The 22,921-nt window shown below is 40.4% G+C and overlaps 2 protein-coding genes across 3 annotated transcripts; both read right to left on the bottom strand.

The window, feature by feature from the left end:
• Positions 1 to 70: 70 nt before the first annotated feature.
• mov10a (Mov10 RNA helicase a) lies at positions 71 to 15,622 on the bottom strand. Of its 2 annotated transcripts, none has more exons than XR_013908961.1 (22): positions 15,127 to 15,622; positions 14,941 to 15,046; positions 14,622 to 14,797; positions 9,135 to 9,376; positions 8,783 to 9,029; positions 8,493 to 8,630; positions 8,220 to 8,382; positions 7,726 to 7,877; positions 7,479 to 7,649; positions 6,730 to 6,877; positions 5,049 to 5,210; positions 4,715 to 4,818; positions 4,483 to 4,580; positions 3,699 to 3,797; positions 3,410 to 3,515; positions 3,175 to 3,292; positions 1,891 to 2,082; positions 1,717 to 1,788; positions 1,330 to 1,455; positions 1,129 to 1,227; positions 803 to 921; positions 71 to 535 (listed from the first exon to the last, which is right to left on the bottom strand). XR_013908961.1 is itself a non-coding variant. In XM_026166959.2 (22 exons), the coding sequence occupies exons 1-22, from the start codon at positions 15,246 to 15,248 to the stop codon at positions 471 to 473; spliced, it is 3,015 nt and encodes a 1,004-aa protein (XP_026022744.1). In that variant the 5' UTR covers positions 15,249 to 15,593; the 3' UTR covers positions 71 to 470. The 2 variants fall into 2 exon arrangements, 1 of the variants encoding a protein (XP_026022744.1); XM_026166959.2 differs by having other exon boundaries at positions 1,139 to 1,227; positions 15,127 to 15,593.
• Positions 15,623 to 17,278: 1,656 nt separating this feature from the next.
• On the bottom strand, positions 17,279 to 22,413 carry LOC113022000 (F-actin-capping protein subunit alpha-1-like). Its single transcript, XM_026166943.2, has 10 exons — positions 22,297 to 22,413; positions 20,737 to 20,800; positions 20,594 to 20,645; positions 20,174 to 20,237; positions 19,810 to 20,016; positions 19,643 to 19,722; positions 19,425 to 19,503; positions 19,267 to 19,338; positions 19,113 to 19,175; positions 17,279 to 18,148 (listed from the first exon to the last, which is right to left on the bottom strand). The coding sequence occupies exons 1-10, from the start codon at positions 22,330 to 22,332 to the stop codon at positions 18,008 to 18,010; spliced, it is 858 nt and encodes a 285-aa protein (XP_026022728.1). The 5' UTR covers positions 22,333 to 22,413; the 3' UTR covers positions 17,279 to 18,007.
• Positions 22,414 to 22,921: the final 508 nt, after the last annotated feature.

Here is a 22,921-nt window from a genome sequence, read left to right as displayed (position 1 = left end):
CAGTCTCCTCAGTCCATTCTTGAACAGGACGATGCTGCTAAAGGAAATGATCAGGCACCACGGTGTAATATAATATACAGCAGATCAAAAAGTCAGTTTATTTTTTTTAAGTTTTGAATTGACATAAGTCATAAGACATACGGTGATGAATCAGTGTATTAAAATGATCTTCCATTCTTTTCCCATCTGTAGGACATTTTAGCATCTGTACAGCCATAGTTATGTTAACTGGGCTAAATAAACAGACCAGGTAAGTGTAAAAAGCCAAAGTTCACTGCTTCATTTTGCCACTGTGATTAGAAACAGAGGAGCATTTATTGCACTTAAATAGGTTCATAAAAGGATATGGTCTTAAATCATGTGCTGAAGCAGTAAGACAGAGAATAAAATAAAAGACTGACACTTGCTATGCATTCAAATGGCTTTAAATCCATCTGTCGCAGACGCTATGTCCTAGTTTAGAGGAAATGTTAATGCTCATTTTTCCACCCAGGGTCCACAAATTGCTGAATGGCACTCTCCTCTGGAACAGGACCTAGAACAAAGACAGACAAAATCTTAGCAAAAGATTTTTTATTTTTTTTGAAGAATACTTACTGGGAACGCTAAGTCCAGATGAACAGAATCAACTTTTGGAGACTCACCGGGAAAATGTTTTGTTCTAAATGCTTTTACATTTTAAGGTTTCAATCATGCAACTATTTACCTCAGCAAATAAAGCCTAAAGTCTGGAGAAAAAGACACATGCAACTGTCGAGTCTACTGTCTGCTGCAGTCTTACTGAGGATAAAGCTGTACTCACATTCAGAATCCATGTTGATTTTCAGCGTCGCCAGTCTGGACACAATATCATCTTCCTCTTCCACATCGCTGAAGTCAAATCCAGTGTAGCCCTTCTCCTTCACACAGTAGCTGATGAACCTGTGAACAAAAAAGCAAAAATTAAGAAAACGTGAGTGAGAAATGCTCAAGAAATGTGCACTCCTTGTTAACTGGGCAAATTTTATACAGCCCAAAGGCTCCAAAATGGCAACAAAGTGAACAATTTGAGGTTGTTTTGTCAGCTAACAATGAGGTTTCACTTTCGGTAATCACTACGTTTACTCAGTGCCTCCCAAAACATCTTGCCTTCGCTTACTTCTCCCATGTTGGGTCCTTCTTGAGGATCACAGGGTTTCCCACCACTATAAGCAGGGACCTGGCTCTCGTCAAGGCTACGTTGAACCTCTACAAGTGAATACATATATATAAAAAAAGAATATATTAGTAATTTATTCAACCATTAAAGAAGCAGCAGGCTGTCTTATAAGCTTAAATGATGTGACAAACCTTTTCATTTGACAGGAACCCAATATTGAAGTCTCTGTCCATCTTGACATAGTTGATGCTGCTACGGACGGTGGAGACCATAATGATCTTCCTCTCTTGTCCCTGAAACTCCTCCACAGAGCCGACCTGATATTATAAAAAAGGGGGGGGGGGGGGGGGGGGGTTGCACTTTACCATCTACCATCTAATAAAACTTTAATCTTATAACTGTTGAATGCATCCTCAATAATTAAATTACACTTCTGATTAGAAATAAACAGCAGATCAATCTTTTGATTACATTTTATTAAAACAATTTAGAAGACACTGTAAATGAGCATCTTAGGTTTGCATGGGGGCATATAACCATATTAACTGACACAGATCGTTTACAGCAGAGCTGCTAACCTTCAGCTCTTTGAGATCACTCCAGCGACTCAGCGCTGGGACAAATCTCAGGGCCTTCTGGATTTTCTCAACCTGTTAGCAAAAAGAAAAGCAGTCATGGGAAATTATGAATGAACCAAACAACCTCCTTTTATCCTCAGTCATTTAACACAAATGTGCACCATGCATATTCACTTGTTTTCTGTAGGGGGCAATTATTCCGATGTCTGTTGCAGACAGTTTGGGGAGACCCTTCTTTCCTTGCGTTTCCATCAGTTTGGTAAGGTAGTCGATCAGGACTTCAATCTCAGACACGTTGAAGAAAGACGGACTGTTCGCCTCTCTCTCATCTTTGCCCATCACTCCATGGAAGATCACTGGAAAACCCTGTAGTGGGGTAGCACTGTCAGTTATTCTTGTTAAATATGGTTCAAATACAATTTGGCGACTGACTCCTTAGTGAAATTAAAAATGTGAATTAAAACTACACATGAATTGTACACGTGAGCACTCCCATAAGGTCTATGAAGTTTTAAGAAAAATTGTACTTTTACAACATGAGTTGTTTTCATGTTTTAATATCTACTTTTGTTTCAGCCAGTCTTTTTTCTTCCATCTTCAGCATCCTTTATCCAGAATATATCCACTATCCCTCCTCTGGACATCTCCAAAACAAACCCCTGCAAACTTCGTCTCCAAAACCAGTCAACCAAACTTGTCCCTCTGATATACTCATTTCTAATCTGGTCCCTCATGTACCAGCAACTTCCAGCTTGGCCCTCTGTCTCCACCCACTCCACCCTGCCTGCGCCTCCTTCTTCACCTCTTTTGTGCACTTTTTTGTTCTTTGCATAGACGAGACCCATCTCACCCAGCTTCACTACTTCTGCTCCCTCTCATTCAAACATGTCATCTATCTTGCTTCTACTGACTTTAGCATACCTCCACCTTTCCTCTACTCACAAATCACAGTGTTGTCCGTGAACATCACAGTCCTCTTGTGTAACTTCAATTGTCAGCAGAGGCTCAGAGCTAATCCCTGATGTAATCCCACCTCCACCTTAAACTCATCTGTCACTCCCACACACTTCACTAGTGTTTTGCTGTTCTCACGCACGTCCCGCACCACCCTCACATACATCACTGCCACTCTTGACTTCCTCATTCAGTACCACAGTTCCTCTCTTAGCACCCTATCACATGGTTTCTCTAGATCCACAGACACAGTGAAACTCCTTCTGACCTTACTTCTCTCTCATCACTTTCAAAGCAAACATTGCATCTGTAAAGCTCAGATGCACTTTACTATTTTATTTATTCATGTTCATCACAGTTTTTTTTATTTTTAAATTAATGTATGATGAAATCAGAGTTGACAAATACACCTTTGCATCTAATCATATGCTTTGCGGATGACTTAGGGGGACAAGAAAAAACCAAAAACCAAACAAAATAAATGAAAAGTTCCCGAGGCCTCACCTTCTTCGGAAGGTATTCCCAGTTGCAATAGGTCTCACGCTCCCATTGGTCAGCAAACACCTGCAATTCATTCTCATAGAACAACTCATTGGGGATTTTCAGAATAGCACTGTGTGACCTGAGTGAACGGGAAGGAAAAAGAAGAACAATAAAAAAAACGATGAAGCATTATTGGTGATTAACACAGCAGCACAAGTAAAAAATGGCTTTGACAAGCAATAGCTGAAAGACCCACCTGTAGTTTCGCAGCAGTTTGGTGACAAAGCGAGTGTCAAAATGCCCGTCTGTATTTTTCTGATATAACGAATTATGTCTCATCAGCCTCTCCAGTAGAGAAAGCCCTAAAAAGCATTCATGATACAGATTTGAATTCATGTTAATCTGAGAAAAACTCAAATAACTGAAGCAGCACTAAGCATTCATTTGATCCTAAACTATTACCAGTGAAAACTGCCAGGGATACACAGTGATGCAACTAACGCCATCTGATCAGAAAGAAAAGAAAATGAGACCACTGGACTTACCGAGTCCATGTTCTATTGCAAAAGGAGATCGAAGGATTGGTCCCAGCTGCTTAGGATCTCCTGCCAGTACCAGCTGACCTTTCTCTGCATCGAGCAGACCTATGAAACAACAAATGAGTCTGTAACAAGGTGCATCAATTTCAGCACTTGCAAGTTATGACCTTTAATCACGAGAACCGATTTACTGAGGAAGTGTAATGTGTAAGAACAAATTAATTTACAACTGCTCTGACTTAAGGTCACATATATGCAGAATTTGTAAGCTGTAAAAGTCTTAACCCATACATTTTATTTATTTATTTTACAGCCTTTAGCTAGCTTTGGAGAAAACAAAAAACATGTATAAAGCAGCTGGGTGTGGATAAAGTTCTGTAATCAGATAAGTGTATATATGAAAGGTCCATGTACTGCATTAATACCAGATTTAATGGAAAAAAACATATTTAACAGGAAGTTGGATGTAAGAATTTCAGATTCTTGAAGGTTTCACAAAAGACTTTATTTATGTAGCGCCAATTCAACAAAAGTCCCCACAAGGCGCTTTATATCGTAAGCACCTTGAGGTGACAATCACAAAGCCCCCTATGAGCAAGCACATGGCAACAGTGGGAAGGAAAACTCCCATTTTGCAGTCTGAGAGTGAAGCCTTTCAGCATCACTCACAGATCTGAATGTTTCTAATTTTAACGTGCAAATGAATGAAGGGAGTCCTACATATTTGCTTAGTGTGCATGGTGAAGGACATCATGATGAAAAACATGTAGTTCAGACATTCATAGTTTACCTGCAATAGCAATGACACACTCTGGCTCTACAGCTTGGCCTCCCTCATCCACAAACACATGCGAAAAATGGCCAACTGGAATCCCTCCAGACACAAGCCTCACAAAGACACAAACACACAGCAGCATAATCAAGTGCCGCATGGCTCATAACACGAAAAATGTGCCAGATGTCAAAGAGTGTTTAAAAACACATCATAATGGACACTTTACATGCCACACACTGGCTCTTACCTGCCAGCTGTGACCATAGTTGTAACTACGACTTTGTACTTCATCGTAACCTCTTTCTGTGGAGGCACAAAGCTGTCTTTGCTCTCGTCCCAGTTACAGTATTTCTGAAAGAACCAAAAAAAATATGAGAACGTAACCTTTTGTTCAGCTTTCCCATAGTGATTACAATCATTGATTCCTCAGTGTGATCATGAGGAATTTAGTGAAAATGCGGGCATATTTATGGGGCTTGCTGAGACAAGAGAATGCAATGGCACTCTATTTCACATGTAATTTTTAAACATTATGGGCTGTGTATATATATGGATACACAATTAGTCCATATGTAGCTCACCAGCAGACTCTTGGGAACGCTGTTTGGGTCTCGGCTGTTGGCGTACACGCGGTAAATCTGATGAGAATCCATGTTTACTTGTAGTCTCTCACAGAGCAGGTCGCATGCACTGTTTGAAGGTGCACAGGCGAGGATGTGGGCTGATGGATCTGCCTTGCTGACCTGACAAGACGAGCAAAATAAAAGTCATTACTTAATAATAACAGGCTTGTGTGCAAAGACATAACATGGTTTATAGGGAGCCACAGGCCTTTGCCTCACACCCAGCAGGACCCGGTCTGCGGCTGTCACTTATTTCAGAAAGGCACCTAACCTGGCAGATGTGCACAGAATTCAAAGTACATTGCACCAAGGACATACAGCCACAGTATTTGTCCTATAGTAAGTACAAATTTCTGAGAAACAGTTACAACATCACAGATAACATCACAAATTACAGCATTGTTGAATTTTGCAAGCCCTTTATGTTAAAGTTTGGTTTCCATTTTTTTTAGTGTTTCCTGAAGTGAATCAATTCCAAAATATACCACCATTTATCCAGTTCAGAGTCACCGCGGGGCTGAAGCGCATCCTAGTTGTCACAGAACGAAAAGCAGCTTACACCTTGTACAGTTTACCAGTCTTTTGCAGGCCCAACACAGAGAGATAAACAACTGTTCATACTCATATTCACCCATGTGGACAATTTAAAAATCACCAATTAACCCAACTCACATGTTGTTGGACTGTGGGAGGAAGCTGGAGTATCCAGAGAAAACCCAGGCAAGCATGGACAGAACATGCCTACTCCAGGACCGTCCTTGCTGTAAAGCAACTGTGCCAACTGCGACATTTGTTGGCAATGTAAAATCTCTAAATTGAAAGTACTAATAATCATAATACTCGAGAGCAAATAAGCAACTGGTTCAAAAAAAAGAAAAATCTCTTAGTGTGTTTCTAATATACAGCGAGATATCTGGGAATCACCTTACAAACATGCCAACACATGCTGATTCCTGTGCAAAATCTGTCTTGCAAAGAGAAATCTTACTTGTGTAAGTTACTTGTATAGACGCGGGGTCGCGGGGTAGAGCAGGTCACCTGTTAACTGGAAGGCTCATGGTTTGATCCCTGGCTGCAACCCAAAGTAGGCCAAGATACTGAATGTGATTGTTCATGAAGTGTGAATATTAGACAAAAAAAGCACTTAGCATAAATGTGTGAATGGGGGCATGAGGCAAGTTATATCAAGCACATTAAGTGCTCAGAGTAGAAAAACGCCAAAGAACCACCCATCAACCTTTTACCCAATTTAGACCTGTGAGAAAAAACAAAACAAAAACACCAACTTAAACTATGGATTAGCCAAAGATTCGTTTGATTCTGAATAATCTGCCAGTCCTGCACTGGCAACCTGTCCAGGGTGTCTCTATGACCGTTGGGATGGGCTCTAGGCCTCCAGTGGTCCTGAACTAGACCAGGAATCAAGAAAATAAATGGATGGAATAATAAAGTAAATATCAAAGATTCTACTCAAAGTAACAATATCAAATGTCTTGTTCAAAATCCAACAGCTTTAAATTTGTTACAATGTAACAGCCAATGAAGAACGAATATGTTTTCTGGCAACTCACAAGTAAGATATCTGATTAATCTCTGAAGATCTCATTCATACAGATCTTAACTGCATGTAACTTTATACCTGATTGATTGCTTCAACCACAGTGATTGTCTTTCCAGTTCCAGGAGGCCCAAACACAAGATGAGGAGCTGGTTTCGAGGATCCAGCCACAATGCGCTGGACTGCAGCATGTTGCTCCGGGTTGTTTTCCAGCTGTCGATTAAACATCCTGCAAAGAGATGTAGAAATGGACTTTTTACACTTAGCATAAAAGGTGTGTAAATGTGTGTTTAAAAACCTGTTATGCACCTTGTGCCCATTTGGTTTATGGCATTAAACCAAAGAGCAGTAATCCCTCCTGTTAATGCAACATAGTGGCTAAATGCCCAGGAAAACAACAGAAATGCTGCTGAGGCCACACTCTCATTTTCAGAAGCTCACTGTTCTCCTACCACCAGTACCAGGCAGAATATACAGTAGGACACAGTACAATTCAATGTATCCGTAACATAAAACCCTACATGGCCAAGCTCTCGCAAATATAGCAGATTACTGAGACCTTATTAATGCAGCTGGTCTCTTCATTATTTGTGGTCTGTTTTTCCTTCTAATATATATGTACAGGAGTGTGTATGTATTAATGAAAGACCAAGCGTTAGCATTTCTGAGGATCTACCCTTATCTTCACTTTTGTGTTTTGATCCAAAACTGTGAAGCACTTTGTAACTTTTAAAGGTGCTATACAAATAAAGTTATTATCACTATTGTCATTAAATGTGGTTAAGTGTTGCATTTATAGATGATGCAGTGCATACAAATAGGCACCGGACCTGAGTTTAGGCATGGGCACACTAGCCACTGCTGCACCCGACGGAAACAGCACCTCCTCAAGTTGATGTTTTACTGCCAGGTCTACAGCCCTGTGTTGTAGCTTCAAAGGGTACCGGTTGAGAGTAAACTCCACATTAAACTTCATATTGCTGATAAAGATCTGCAACAACCTGAAATGATTGAAAAGTAAGCAACAAGTTTCTCATTGTGAGTTCTTAGTCAACATATCATTATTCTAGCTCATACTTTTTTGAGAAACCCAGCTTCACACTGTCCAGTTCTACTCTGTGAACATATCCGGTATACACAGTAATGGGCTGGACGGTGTCCTCAGATTTGGATACTCTCAGACAATCTCCTCGAAGCACAGATGGCCGATTCTCAGCGACACCAGGAACCTGTCGGACAACATCGATGTTGGGCCATTGATATGTTTTTAAAAAAAACTACAAGTCTGCAGGTGATTCAGATGGGTAGATATGACAAGCTAAATAAACAAATCTGTGTATGAGAACTAGATCGTATAATCATCTGTACAAGTAAAACGGGAGGAAGGTCATCTAGCTCCTTCATTAAGAATACAAGGTCCCAAACAAATAAAATGCATTCTGAAGTTAACTGCCAAGAAGCACAATTTACAAGTGAATTCAATGCTTCAGAGATGCCAGCTGCTCCAGCAAAAATAGAGCCACTGCAAACACAGAGCGTAGCAGACGGTGTTCTAATTCAAATCTCTTTACTCTGAGTTTCAGGAGTTTTCTGTTGCCTTGGTCTTGAGTCATGGTTTGATTGAGGAGATCATACTTTCGGATGTCAACCTCCATCTGTATCTCTTCAAGGTGCAGCAGGAGATGAAACCGATGCGAGTAGTTCTTCATCTTTAAGGGACAACTGAGGAGACCCCTGGATGTCAAAGCAGAGGTAAACGGTGCATTTAACATTGGGTTAGTTCTATAAAATACTCATCACAGAAAACGCATAGCTGGTTGTAATGAATTGGGTGATTTGCTTACTTCACTGATGCAAGTTTCTGTTTGGCAGTTGGAGAGAGGTACTCGGAGTCTTCCATCCTTCGTCTAGCCAAATCCTTCAGGTCATTATGATACTTGTAGTCTCCTAATTTCACTGCCATCTTCAAAGGCACAACAGAACTGCAGAAGAAGAAAACAAAACACCATATGGCTGTGATCAGTTTCAGAAGACACACGGTCGCTAAACCCTCAGGGACAACTTGTTGATCTAAAGTCCAAGTGAGCAAAAATGCTTCAAAGTAATTTTTACAATCAGTTTTGAAATTCATTACCTGTCAGGTGGTACTCCATCTACTATAATGGTGTCAACAGGCTTGTAAGCAGCCACCCGAAATGGTTTATAAGGAGCCACAGGCCCTAGCTCCACAGCCAGTGGAGTCTGGGCTGCAGCTTCTATCTCCCTGACAATGCAGAAGGGCACCGATCCAGGCAAATCTGGGCAGAACTCGAAATACATTGTGGCAGGGAAATATCCATAGTGGTTCAGAATGTACTTAACCTCAACTTCATAGCTCTCTCCTGGAGGGAAAAAAAGACGAAAGAAAAAAAAGGAAGAATTTGTGAACATTAGCTAGTTTATTTCTCTCATTTCTAAAGGCAGAGAAGAAGTCATCAGTGTCTCACCAGGACAGAGGAACAGCGGAGATGCTCTGGTCACTCTCCTCTTATCCTCTAGAGTGAAACAGCGGATCCTGTGCAGGGCAGTGTAGTACGTCAAGTGGATGTTGTCAGTGCCTTTATTGACAATGTGGAACCTGACAACGAACGGCTCCCGCAGGCGATCCACAGCGAACTGAACCTTCCCACCGCTCTCCACGGGGTCCGATGTGATCTCGATGCCGCCCTTATCAGCCGTATGCTCTTTCCTGCAGGTGAATCAAGATCAGGCTGCAATTTTAACAACGACAAGACAAGATGGTGCCGAATCACTGAAAAACCAGTGTACCTGGTAAATAAAACGTAACGTTTCATCAACTCCACTTATCCCATGACTGTCTGCTATTAAACAGGTAGAAGGTAATAAAAAACAAACCTCAGATGCTCTTGAAAAGAAGCCTTTTTAACTGCATAGTGGATTCATATCATGGACTATATGATCTTTGTGACTGAGTGATATCAGTAAATCACTGACACCCAAACTGGCAACGATTCAGTTTACACAGGAATACTCCACCACTGACTCAGATTAAAACTGCTGTGCAGTTAAAACGTTGCACAGGACTGTATTTATGCAGGGAAGTTAAAAAAGGATCACGAAACAACAAAAGTGTAACTCACAGACAGGTTTTACAGTTCTGGAAAATTACCACAGTTGGAACTTCTCATCTCATCATCATCTTCTATCTTTTTCCTTTGACTTGTATGTCATAAAACAAAGTGCTGATTATCAGTTCTAAAAAAAACCCTCCTGATAAAGCCAGTTCTCAGGAATATCATGAAGGTTTTTTTTTAGCTCATGTCTTGTTTTCTTTGAGTCAGTCTTTGTCTCATCTGCAGGTGGTTTAAAGTGAAGCAGAGAGACTCCTCAGTCATACCAAGAAGAGAAAGCAGCTCTCCCCTGCACCGGCCTCACTCCACGGGTTACCAATCAAATACAAAATCTGCAAGTTTCTAAATGTCATGATGAAGTTACTTTGTTTTAACTTGTGTATCTGTATCTGAAGTGCTTGTTAAACCACTCTTGGTCACTTAAAAATGAAGAATTGTGACATAAACACAAGCACATTACACCCTTATCAATAATGTGCGCTTGCACATCACTAACAGGCAAACGCACCCCGAGTCTTAACATGGCCTCTTATTTGCTTTTATGACAAGAACCATTCTGAAACAGATGTTGAAAAATTAACTTGTTAGTGCTCTCTAATGGACAAACTGTGCAACATCATTTCTTTTGTTAAGGCCCCTCCCACTCTGCTTGTAGTTTCTTGTTTTGTTTTTTCCCCTTTTCCTGTATGAGCCAAGGCAGCTGATTAGTGTTAGCAAGCATCTTACTTTAATTCAAGGTTATTCTTTTGAACTTTAAGCTGATTCGTGACACCAAGTTATCAGCTTATATTTATTCATGCTGATGCAATAAGAGATACATTAAAATCTTAAATGAACCAATTACATGATAGATACTCGATACATTTTGGCATGTAGATACGGTCAAGATCATCCGCTAAGGTTCAAACTGAGCATCAAAACAGGTCAGAAAGGTGCTTTCAGGGACTCTGAATGTGGCACGGTTAGGTTTAGAAAATGCTGATCTTCTGGGATATTTCTACACTGCTATCTCTGGGATTTGCAGATAATGGTCTAGAAAAGATCAAATATCCAGTGAGCTTCAGTTCTCTGGGCAAAAATGCCCCGCTGATGCCAGAGGTCACTGGAGATGGCCAGACTATAAGATGAGATGAGATGATGAGAGATAGCCTTTATTTGTCAGTTGCAGGTCTTTTGCCCACAACCGAGATGACAGACCTTGCCGACCGTACATACAATACAAACATCACATTGGGGAGCCAGGTCAGGCTAGGTAGCGAGGAAAAAACACATTGAAATGTGCAACACAAAAGGATAATACAGGAATGCACAGATATCAACACACCATAACACAATAAACACAGACAAGCAACATGGGAAAGAGTCCCAGTGTGTACATCTGATCTGGGACCGCTACAATCTTCGACTGCGCCTCCAGCTGACCCGATGTCCACATCATGGGGGAGGTAAGCATTGGAGGTGGCATTGGATCCGGGGTAGGGAGGGTGATGCGTCAGTGAGTGCTTATCAGTATCAGTATATGTATGTGTGTGTGTGTCCATAGTTCAGCTGAGGCAGTGTCCTTCGCCCTGCCAGGCTAAGTAAACAGTCTTCCAGCCAACCCAGGTGGCCTTGTAGGGAATGGGAAGGAACAGACCAGACTCAACACAGTCGTTATCAGGGAGTTGTTGTTCGGCTTCAGCCTTGAGCTGGCGCCGAAGGGGTAGCCGGGTTATGATGGTAATTGAGAATTTCAAGCTGTTTTTTAACACTCCGACACTGGTCTCTCAGTCTCCCGTTAATAGCTGTGAGCTTCTCCGTGATGTTATTAGCCGTCGATTCTGTGGTCTTGTCACTCTTTTTGCTCACATAGCAGATTCTGAGACCTCACGACCGCAGCCAACTGATCCGAGGTGTAATCCAGCTCCGCCCAGAGATGTTGTTCTGAGTTGATTCTTTCCTGATGTAATCCAACATACATACGCTCAAAGGTGTTATTCTGAGCATTCACTGCAGTCGTAAGCGCCTCCAAGCTCTTAACCATGCTGCCTTCAGTGAGCCCTTTCTGAGAAGTCGCACCTGTCGTTCCAATCCCAGCGGGCAGCCTTGTGGGGGTTTGAACAGCTGGTTCCGCTCTCTTAATTCTCCGATAAGCCAGGGCCAAGCCAGCTCCGATCAGCAAGAACCCTGTTATCATGGTTCCGAATAGGTAGATATCTTCAGCGCCCTCGATCGACAGTCCCGCCAGGCACACGATCCTCTGCCACCCGTCCATCGTGTATCCGGCAGGGAAAGTCCCTCCAGGGCACTCGGGTTCTCCCGAGCCCAGACTTCTCGTTAAAGGGTGTCAATAGCATTAAGAGACCAGTTGATCAAATCCATAATTCTCTTTTAGGTTTTAGACACAGACTGTGAGAGAGTGTTCCAGGGAAAGTAATACAAAAAAGACACGAGACTAGACAAGGACATAAGGCAGAAAAGATAAGGGAGAGGAGAAAAGTGCGTCCGCTGATAGAGGAACGTAAAAGCAACTCAAACAATCACTTAATACTGAAACTGAACTACAGACGATTTGAAAAACATTGCCTGAATTGAGGAATCTCCACTTCTGTTGTGACATTCAGACACTAGGCTCAGAATTTGGCAAAAACAGCATGAAAGCAGAGATCTATCCCATCTTTTATCAACAGTTCAGGCTGGTTGTTTATATGTAATGGCACTGGGGAGATTTTCTTTGCACTAACTTGGCACAGTGGAAATGCCTCTAAAATACTGAGATACCCCTACTGAAGATAAATCAAAGTACATCAACATTTTTCATATTCTATAAAGTCTATAATAATAATGAAAGAGATTCTTCCATAAAAAGTGGTAAATTTACAGATATTGTGATATCCCATAGTTAAAAACCGAATGATAGATACGCATGACGATGTGGTTAATATATTTGGTAATAGTTTTTGCTGTGATTTTCGCAGAAACCCCACATATGATTTGTTGTAAAGGTCTGACTGCACTAAATCCAGTATTTTAATCGGCTATAGTCACTGTTTTATATTAAAAACGATAAAATGCACAGGTGTGAAAGGGGTGCTGTCTTACTAATGATATTTTATTCCTGCACAGTTGGCATGGAACACCCATAATTTCAATGTGCACGTACAATGACAATAAAGGCATTCTATTCAATAAAATATTATCAAAACATCTTTTGCAAAGCTATATATTGCCATTATATAAGCTATAATAATATGAAAGCAGAGTCCGACTGGCTGAGGGTAATTTGATAACTTCAAGCCATTACAACACAAAGTGTAAACTGACCCATCCCCATTAGCCACAATCTTTACAGATGTCTTGACATTTCCCATTACTGCCAAGTCACGCTTTTAATGGGATATTGCTCTTGGACATCATCTAACAGCAAATTACATTTGACTTTACCATGTATTTGTTTTATGTCAGCTACTTTTGTGTTTTTAATATGTCTATATTTTTGTCCTGCAAAACTAATCTGTGTTCATGATCAGAACTAACTGGATGCTTCCCAACAAGCCACAACATTCATGTCTTCAAGCTAATTTGCATTAAAAAAAAAGTATGTCACAAGTTGTTCAGCTTGGCATTATTTTGTGGGGTTTTTTTTTATATATGGAGGATATCACAATATCTGTGAATTTCAACACTTTTGCAGTAAATATTTTTTATATCCCTTTCATATATTAGACACCCCAGAGAACAGAAAAAAAAACAATGTTTATTTTGTTCTACTTCTCGTTTGGGTATCTTGATACTTTGGGGGCATTTCCACTGTATACTACCTGAGTATTGGTGCTGACCATGTCACTCCCACTATGACCACAGTGATGGTTGCTTCCAGCTGGATAATGCACTATTTCATAAAGCTTAACTCATCTCAAACTGGTTTCTTAAACATTACAGTGAGTTCATGGTACTCAAATAGCGTCCACAGTCATCAGATGTCAACCCAATGGGGTACCTTTGGCATGTAGTAGAATGGGAGATTCACATCAGAGATAAGCAGCAACTGTGCAATGCTGTCATGTCAACATGGACTAAAGTTGCTGAATATGTGCGATTAAAAACTAAACCAAAATGGTTGGTGAGAAATTATATTTTATTAACCATCACTGGCCGATATAAAACCCTAGTAATCAGTCTTATCTGTCCCATATATTATCATTTGCCAGCTGGCAATATTTACAGACACACTAGCAAAAATATGTGCTCCACTTACACCTAAGAGTGGTTTAGAATCCACACCTGGGTGTCTTTTGTCTATGAAAGAAAACCCACAGTCATGGGAAGAACATGTAGAATTACACACACACACACACACACACACACACACACACACACACACACACACACACACACACACACACACACACACACACACACACACACACACACACGTAAGTACTACTCCTAGAAGGCCCTGGATTAAAATCCACTATCTGGTCAGGGCCTGACCAGATAGTGGTGTACCTTGCCTCTCACTCTATGGCAGCTGGGATACGCTCCAGCTGCCACTTATCCAATTCAGATAACCCTGAATTGGATAAGTGGAAGAAAATGGACAGGTGAAACTTTTTATGCAATGCTCAACATGACGTTTCTTCCGAATCTTCACGTCATATAAACCAACTAAACGAACACGCCCTGCTCCTCTCTTGTTTTAATCTCACGTAGTCTTTTGTGCGGCAACACCCTGCTTTATTGTTGTTATATCATGCTCCTACATGAAAAAGCAAATTCACATTTATGAGGGCGGGTCTGAGAATTAGAAAAAAAGACGATGGGATAGAGAAACATGTAATACTAACTCAAAATGCATTTTACCTGTTCACCTTCAACTTGCGAAGGATTTCTGATGCAAGTTTTTTCTTTGGGGTCAGCACAGGTGCCACAGGGGTGGAGGAGCCAGCAGGTGTCCCAGCTGGCGTCTGAGGGCCAGAGCCCAGATCCTGTGGCTGAGTGGCCCGGGGCCTCCTCCATTGGTCACAGTACACGCGAAACTACAAAAATAACAGCACAGTTCCCTGTTCTGATTCTCCATTTTCCAGGAATGGGAACAAAACATACCCAAACTCATCCCATCATAGCACTGACTAATATATGGCACAGGGAAACTTGTACTCACTGACTATATATGTGTTACCTGAGGTCTGGCATTAATGTAGACTTGTCCCTGCCTTATCTGGGCTTTGTTGAATTTCACAAGCGCAAGGAGAACTTTGTAAAAGTTGGGATCTTTTATTCCTTCTCTGCGAACACAGGAAAAACAGGCTGTTGGACACAAAGCAGACCGGGTGCGTGGGACACACTGTGTTTAAATGCAGCCTACCTGCCCCTGAATTCGGAGTTGTAGATGTCTTTAAGTTCCTTTTTGCTGATGCCGGATACCCTGTCTCCCAGAAATTCAATGAAGTCCAGTCCGGATTCAAGCGAGTCTTTAAGCGACGGCATGTCGAGGTGCTTTTACAGGCCGCTGTCACTGACTGCCGACTGACAGAAAGTGAGGAAGTTCATCTGCTGGAAAAGAACGCTTCTGTTTCCTCGAGTATTAATGTGACTCCTGGGTGCAAATGTGCCTCAACAGGGAAGAAATTTCCACGTGCTGTGTATTTTTTGCGCAATCTATGCACAAATTAACGGTGTTTGGAAGTTTAGCAGCGATTTCTTGTTCATACTCTGGTTTAAAATGTTTACTAACTGATGCATAAAATCTACTACTGTGCGCATTTAGCGCAAAGCCCGGTTTTTGTCAACGCTCGCCAACTGTCCCAGTCAGGGATCATCTGTAAATGCGCTACGCAAGTGGAATGAAAATACTCCCGCACAGAACAAAAGCCTTTATCCTGTGGCTCGAAAATAAAATGATTTAGGGGGGAGTGTTCGGTTTCTAAATATTAAAATAAAGTGCATAAATTATCATTTTTATTTATGGTCTGAATGACAAGTAGCTTGCGAGAGCTGCCTCGGAGCTGTAATTGCTCGGCAGTCCCTGGGCTGGATTATATAACCTATGTTTGGCGTTTGTCCCGTGATACGACGTGTTTCCGTCGATTTCAAACAGAAAAATTTAAATAAACAAATATCTTTCTTTTAGGATAAGTTACGTTCATAACAAGGATTACAGCTGGGAGGTGGAGAAAAAAAATTCCTCGTTTTTTTCGATTGGCTAACTTTGTTACATCCACTATTTTCAATAGTTTTGCATCTACACACGGCCACCACACCACTGCTTGAAAGCTCGTCTTTGATCAGATCTTTTTATTGCATAATAGTAAATGTTCGTGCTGTACTATTTTTCCTTATTTCGACAAAAAATAATGAGGTGACGCGGCTAAAGACAAAAAGCTTAAACATTTGAAAAGGCATTTGTATCGTCTCCATTTTCTCACTCAACTAGCACTGTTTGGTAAAAATAATAATAATTTAAAAAAAAAAACAGCGAGAAAAATACAGCAAATGATAAACTATTTAACTGTTACAAGTGCGCGTTTTACACAAAGGGTCGAGAATATTTCGTTTATGAAAAGAAACAATAGCAGCAAGTCACTCTGTACCATCATCGATGGTATGTTTGCTTAGATATGAGTAACATAAAGGTCTCACCACTGCTGTCTGGTCTAGTCTTAATTTATGTCACAATTACAGGCAAATACGATCTGACTAAACCAAGTAAACATAAACACACTCATACTTTAATCCTAATAAACCCATTCTACGATCAATATGAGTGCACAAATCTAATAGGGGCACTACAGTAACTATTGGCTGTTTGTTTAGACCGCTTATTTCAGCTTTTTTTTTCTTTTTAAGATGCATAATCTTCATAAACTATTCACAATAGATGTTGTCTGTATGCCAAAGTTCACTGTGCATGAAAAAAGAAAAAGAAAAATAATGATCTATTTCATATCAGTGTATATAACACATCTGTATTTGTATACTTTGATGAGAGCACAGAAAAACTTGATCTAATTAGCCAGCTGGTCTGTAGCCAGCATTTTAGAAATCCCTGCAGCACACACAGGTATAAGAGAATGTTTACCGAGTCCAAGATTTAAATTAGAAATATCAAAAATGATATGTGATAGAGGAGGCACGGTGGTGTGGTGATTAACACTGTTGTCTCACAGCAAGAAGGCTGTGTTTAAAACCAGTTTGGGGTCTTTCTGTGCCTGTGTTAGTTCTCTCCAGGTACTGCTGCTTCTTCTATAATCCAAAGATAAGCATGGGGTTAGGTTAACAGGTAATTCTAATTTAAGTTAAATCCACACATATGGTTAAATTATTTAACCATATGCGTGGATGTGAGTGTGAATGGTCATTTGTCTCCATGTGTTAGCCCTGTATACCCTGCCTCACATCATGTGACAGCTGTGATAGGATCCAGATGCCCCACCCTGAACTCTGAAAGCAAATAATTTCACTGATTAAAAAAACAAAAAAAAAAAAACAAAACAAATATATGACAAGTGCTTAAAATGTTTTGTGCAATTTTTTTATTTCATGAATAATAAATGTACTTACAGTTTGTATAAAAAAATATAGCAGGAGCTAAAGGCAAACAGCTGGCAAGAGGACACCAATACTTTATCATGCCAGGGGAAAGTAATATCACTCAAGTCATCTCTCAGTACCTGAGAGAAATAGAAGAACTAAACTTTGACAGGTAAAAGACCGTGTCTAGGAATGGGACAAGAAAAGATGTACTTTAGTATTCCTGCTGGCTACAACCAAAGGAATGCTATATTCTCCAGTTGGGTAACATTTCAAACTGCATATAATAGTTTCCCTCTGTTTAAAAAAAGAAAAAGAAAACTATAGAGGTAAGGAAGCTCTTAGAGGACTCTAGCTATATAGAAAGTGTAAGTTGCTACATGAAAATCAAGGAGCTTTATGGAGGCCATGTGTCTGTTTGAAACACTGAGGGACCAGAGCCACTCTGTGTACATCGTATTTGTGAGAATTTGAATGACAGACACCAGCCAAACTTTCACAGTGTCACTAAAGGCATTATTAGTTTAAAAAAAGTTTACAAATGAGCAACAGTTAGACCACTCAATGTCATTTTAAAATAAAGGCATTCCCTCTTAGTGCTGAACAAAAACTGTAATTCTCTGGAAGGACATACAGTACATTAGGTTGCATCACACATGTTTGCGCAGCTACCAGTTTCCCAATCAGTTTGTTGTAACCCCAGCAGACCCTCTCCTCTAAGCATTCTGCATCTCCTTGCCAATCTTGTAGCTCAGGATCTTGTTCCAGTCAATCTTGGTCCGGGTGACTGGGAGTTGGCGACGTAAGGCTTTGAATGTGGTGTCTGACATGGTCTGATAGTTCTCACTGATGGCCACCTGAAATGTTAAAATTAGCAGCATTAAAAAGTGTGCATGTGTGTTCTGCCCTGTCTCCCTATAATCACGGCAGATGGCTGCCTGCCTGGCTCTGCCAGAGGTATCCTCCTGTGAAAAAGGAGTTTTTCCTTGCCACTGTTGCAAAGCGCTTTGCTCCTAGGGGATTACCCGATGGTGAGTTTTGCCTTGCAGTATAAATCACCTTGAGGTGACTGTTGTTGTGATATACATATGTATAAACCTGAATTGAAAAGCATGTTTATAGTTAGAAAAGTGAACTTCTTTCTATATCTCAGTCAATAAATTAAACACAGTTAACGTTTAAAGTTACAGAGCTTGAATGTTTTGGCTAACAGGCGTGCTGACAGAGACAGCTACAGCCCGTTGCTGTCTGCTAGACGTCACCTCCACTAATTACAGTTTGTTTGCGCTGCTGGTGCCCTTTGAAGCTTTTTTTTTTAAAAGATGGGAAACAGTTGCCTAAACAGTGACGTTATGTATATATCCTGATACAGTCCTTGGAAATAGCTGTCAGTTCCAGTTAATAATAAACATGCGTTTTATTTTATTTTATTTTACAATGTTCACTCAACACCTGAAAATAGCTGTAATTATTTAATTAATGATTCTGATTTCCAACTATTTAACGGGACACCTTTTGTCACTTATTTTATAACACTATGGTGTAAATATATAAAAATCTTGCAATGGTCATTTGTCAGCCAAGAGTGCTTACAAAAATAATGCCATTAGTAGCTTCACTTACCAACTAGGAAATAAAAAAAAAAAAAAAGTGTGTTGCAATCAGTCTTCCCCTTTTAAAGATCACCTATTGTTCTTTGTACATATGTGCACAGCTTGTTGAGGATCTTAGCCAGTAGGAAGTACATTTTATACAACTTGCCACAGCTCTTCTGTGGCTTTATTATTATTTTTCTCTCAAATTTAGGCAATTCCCACATACCTGGTACTCATTTTCTGCATCTTCAATAATTTTTACTAACTCCTTTGCAGTCTGGCTCTCGTTCTGCCAAAAATAAACGTACATGAGTTAAACAGATCCAAATAAAATCAACATGTTCTTAAACTTTAGCCCACAGACATAGAGCAACACTTACAGACACAGTCAGTGATTTCTGTACATCTTTATGGCTGACCAGCTGTACATTTCCATCCTCATAATAATGTACCTGTGGTAAGGAGAGGAAATACAACATTGAGACAAAACTAATATCAAGAATATTCTTAAATTCCGGCAAATAAAAACTTAACATACCTGTATTTTCAAGACTCCGGCAACCTGTGCTGTAGGCTGTGAGACACTGAACTTCCACTCAGATCGGCAGCGACCGTTCCTGGGCAAGGAAAACACAGAAGGCTATGCTTGAAAGACGATCCTAAATGCATCATTACGAATACACTACATCAACATAATTCTTTGGGAAAATCTGATAAGGACATTTAGAAAGAGATCATTATCCTTTCTCAACTTACCAGAAGTTTTTAGGCTCATATTGATGGCCCTCGATACAAGCGATAATGGTCTTCTGGCCATCAATTGTTTTCCCATAAACCTGAAACAAATAACCAGGAGTGGGTGACTTATTATGCTTAAACTCAACATGACAGCCATAGTGCAATGAGAGAGGGAGCGATCTTACGGTGGAGACTCCACTGGGGTAGTGCTCCTTGACATATGCTCTAATAGCAGAGTCACAAGCATCTCTCCATGAGCTGAGGGCTGCCTCGCCCTGATGGGGCTGAGGATCGCTGGCCTCCTTCCTCAGGTGGTCAAACTTGAAGGAGATCTTGTTGTGGGGGTCAAAGAAACGGCCATTACCCAGGTCTCCATGCTCTGTTATCAGAACCTGCAGGGGACCAGACAGAGAAACCTGCTGTTACCATGGGAATTCATTCAAGCATCCTACGATAAATTAAATTGTAGATTCAATAATAATAGTAACTTATTTGAATGCTTAGAAAAAAAAGAAAAGAAAAAAAAAAGAAGAAAAGGCCAAAACTTGCCGGATCTTCATATCCATCAATTTTGGCACGGGTGAACTGATCCATGTTGTACTGGGCAAAGGCACTATAACAAAAGACAATATAACCATAAGCTGCATCCATATCTATAACATTGTTGTTATTCTTAGACTCTAGAGTAGTGCTACGTGATCTGATACTTGGCCCTTTTTGACAATGTAAAGAATAGCAGATCTTAATGACATCATGGAGAACCACGTGTAGCAAACAACGTCTGAAATGCAGCAGTTACTACAGTCCGAAGCCTGATTAAGCTTTGGACTGCATAAGCATGTCATCTCATTATTTGGAACATTGACCATGTTCCAAATAATGGAGGAGAGTAGAGTAATAATTGGTTCCCTTTAAAAAAAGAAAAAAGAAAAGGAAAAGAAAAGAAAGAAGCTAAAGAAGGAAACTTACTGAGCTGCACCCTCTCTGAGGAGATTATCATTGTTGAGCAGGAGTCGCACATCTGAGAACAACAAGTAGTGGAAGATAACCATAAACACATTTTTCTTTGCACATGGATTGCAGTTAGTACACAAGGTGTAACCGGGGTTTACCGTTGAAAACTTCATTGAACTCTCCTGGAGGAGCATGCATCACAAAATTAGCTGCGATACGGACCTGGAAATAAATAAGATGTGTTGATGAGTACCACATCATCAATGGGAATCTGCACTTGATCTCTAAGAAACTTTGGTGTTATTTAGTCTTGCTACAGTATCCATTTTTATAAAGATACAGATATAGTAGGTGATTTATATGAACAGATTAAAACCTGCAAAATAACCACTAGAGTGAAGCAGAGAGTACTGGGCAAACTTTCTTGGCCAGAGGCTGGTTAGCTCTATTTCTGCCACTCCTTAGATGGCAGTACATGTCACCCAAGGGCTTTTCTTAGCAGTCACCCAGTATGTATGTGCAAGCATGTGGTGTCAAAGCCCTAGAACGAAGTGACTGAGGCAGATACTATGCTCTCATAAAGTAAAACTCAATGAGGACCACAAGTTGTACATTTATACCAGGCAGCTCATTGTAAAATCTGAAGTTAAGTTGTTCTCTATAGAGGTTACAAGTTCCCTTTTTTAAAATCACAAATTTGCCACCTTCACTGTATCCCTTTACTAAACCTATGACGTCACTATCACATTGTAGTATGATTTTGCCAGTGATGCTATCTGTCAGGCAGACAGGATTATTAAAGCCTTCAGGCTGCAGCTGGCACTGACCTACAATTGGGCTGTCCTGCTGAAAGGGCAGAGGGACATTACAATGAATAACCCAGTTTAAGAGTGGTGCAGGCATTGTGGCATTCAGAGCATACAGCACACTCTCAGGCTCAGACTCAGCTTCTCCATCGTGTAATTCAAACGCAAATGAACACACTATTTACGCAGACTCTTCAGACAAGTTCAAATGTATTATTTTAGTGTAGATATCACACCAACCTATTAATCTTATTTTGAAAGATTCACTGAAACAATACTTAAATAGTTAAGTTCCTGGCCAGATACCAGCTTCAGGAATGCAATGCGCTATTTTACAACATGTTGCAGCATGATACAGACAGCAACACCAGTCACTGCAAGGCTCAGTAACACTGCAGGGAGGCAGAAGACCTACCCTCCTTATGCGTTTCTAAACCAGGTCTTTAGTGCATAAAATACCCACAAACTTTAACGTCCTACGATATCAAAACCGGTTGAGGAAGCTAAACGTGAAAGTGAATAGGGTGTGGGTGGTGTTTTGCTATCGATGCTCTGTCATGATCCTTGGTGTAAATGCAGGAAGTAGCTGGACTTCCTTCGATTTAACAGTTGTCAACCACTGCAAAGTTAAGAGCAAAATCAGCAATCGACGTTAGCCGTACGCTGAATATGGCTTCTATTTAAAACGAGTAATTTAGTTAAGTTACTCTATGTATAAGAACGTAACAGCTTCAGCTCCGAGCTGTCAAATACAGCCCTGCCTAGGTTTAGCTAGCACCCAACAAACACCTACCATAGCCCTATTGGTAAATTCATACGCGACTTTAAAGATCCCTCCGAGGTCTGCAATTGTTCACGACAAAGGTTAGAGCTAAACCGTTGTTATTGTGAGGATTATTAATATAGCAATACCTTCTCTTCATCGCTGAGCTCTTCGAAATCTGCCATCTTGGCTCAATGAAGCGTTAACAAAGCGACGGTGGATGTTGCCAGGTATGTGGGACTGACTCCTCCCAACACAACGACCGCCCAGTCCAGGAAACCGTCTGCGCAAGCCGGTAAAACAACAACGTTCACGCTGCCGTGAGCACGAATGTGTAGATTTAGACGATAATTATAATCTTAGCATATCCTCATACATTTTGGAAATTAACATGAAGTACATTACATATTATAAAATGCCGAAATTCAGGGATTATAATGCTTTCGTTATTTTTACGTACAAACCGAGAGGACAACATCTCAACCTGGCAACCTTGCTACCTTCCAGTCATCTGAAGCCGCTAAGCTATACTGAGTCAAAATAGCGTGAACTAATTATTTTTATTAATTAAGCAAAACATTGCAAAAAAAGAGAGACCGGTTTAGAAAATACAATACAATACAAATTACAACGCATATATGCAAATTATTATTTAATTCCCTTTATATCATTTGTTAGAGGGTTAAAAAAAATACTCCGTTTAAAAAAACGTATATTTTTCTGGTAATTGTTTTTAATGGCTCTAAAGGTCTGATTCGTTTTATTGATTCGAAG

This window comes from Astatotilapia calliptera, chromosome 5 (genome assembly GCF_964374335.1).
Source record: "Astatotilapia calliptera chromosome 5, fAstCal68.1, whole genome shotgun sequence".
Lineage (NCBI taxonomy): Eukaryota > Metazoa > Chordata > Actinopteri > Cichliformes > Cichlidae > Astatotilapia > Astatotilapia calliptera.
This window is presented reverse-complemented; position numbering and strand designations above follow the sequence as displayed.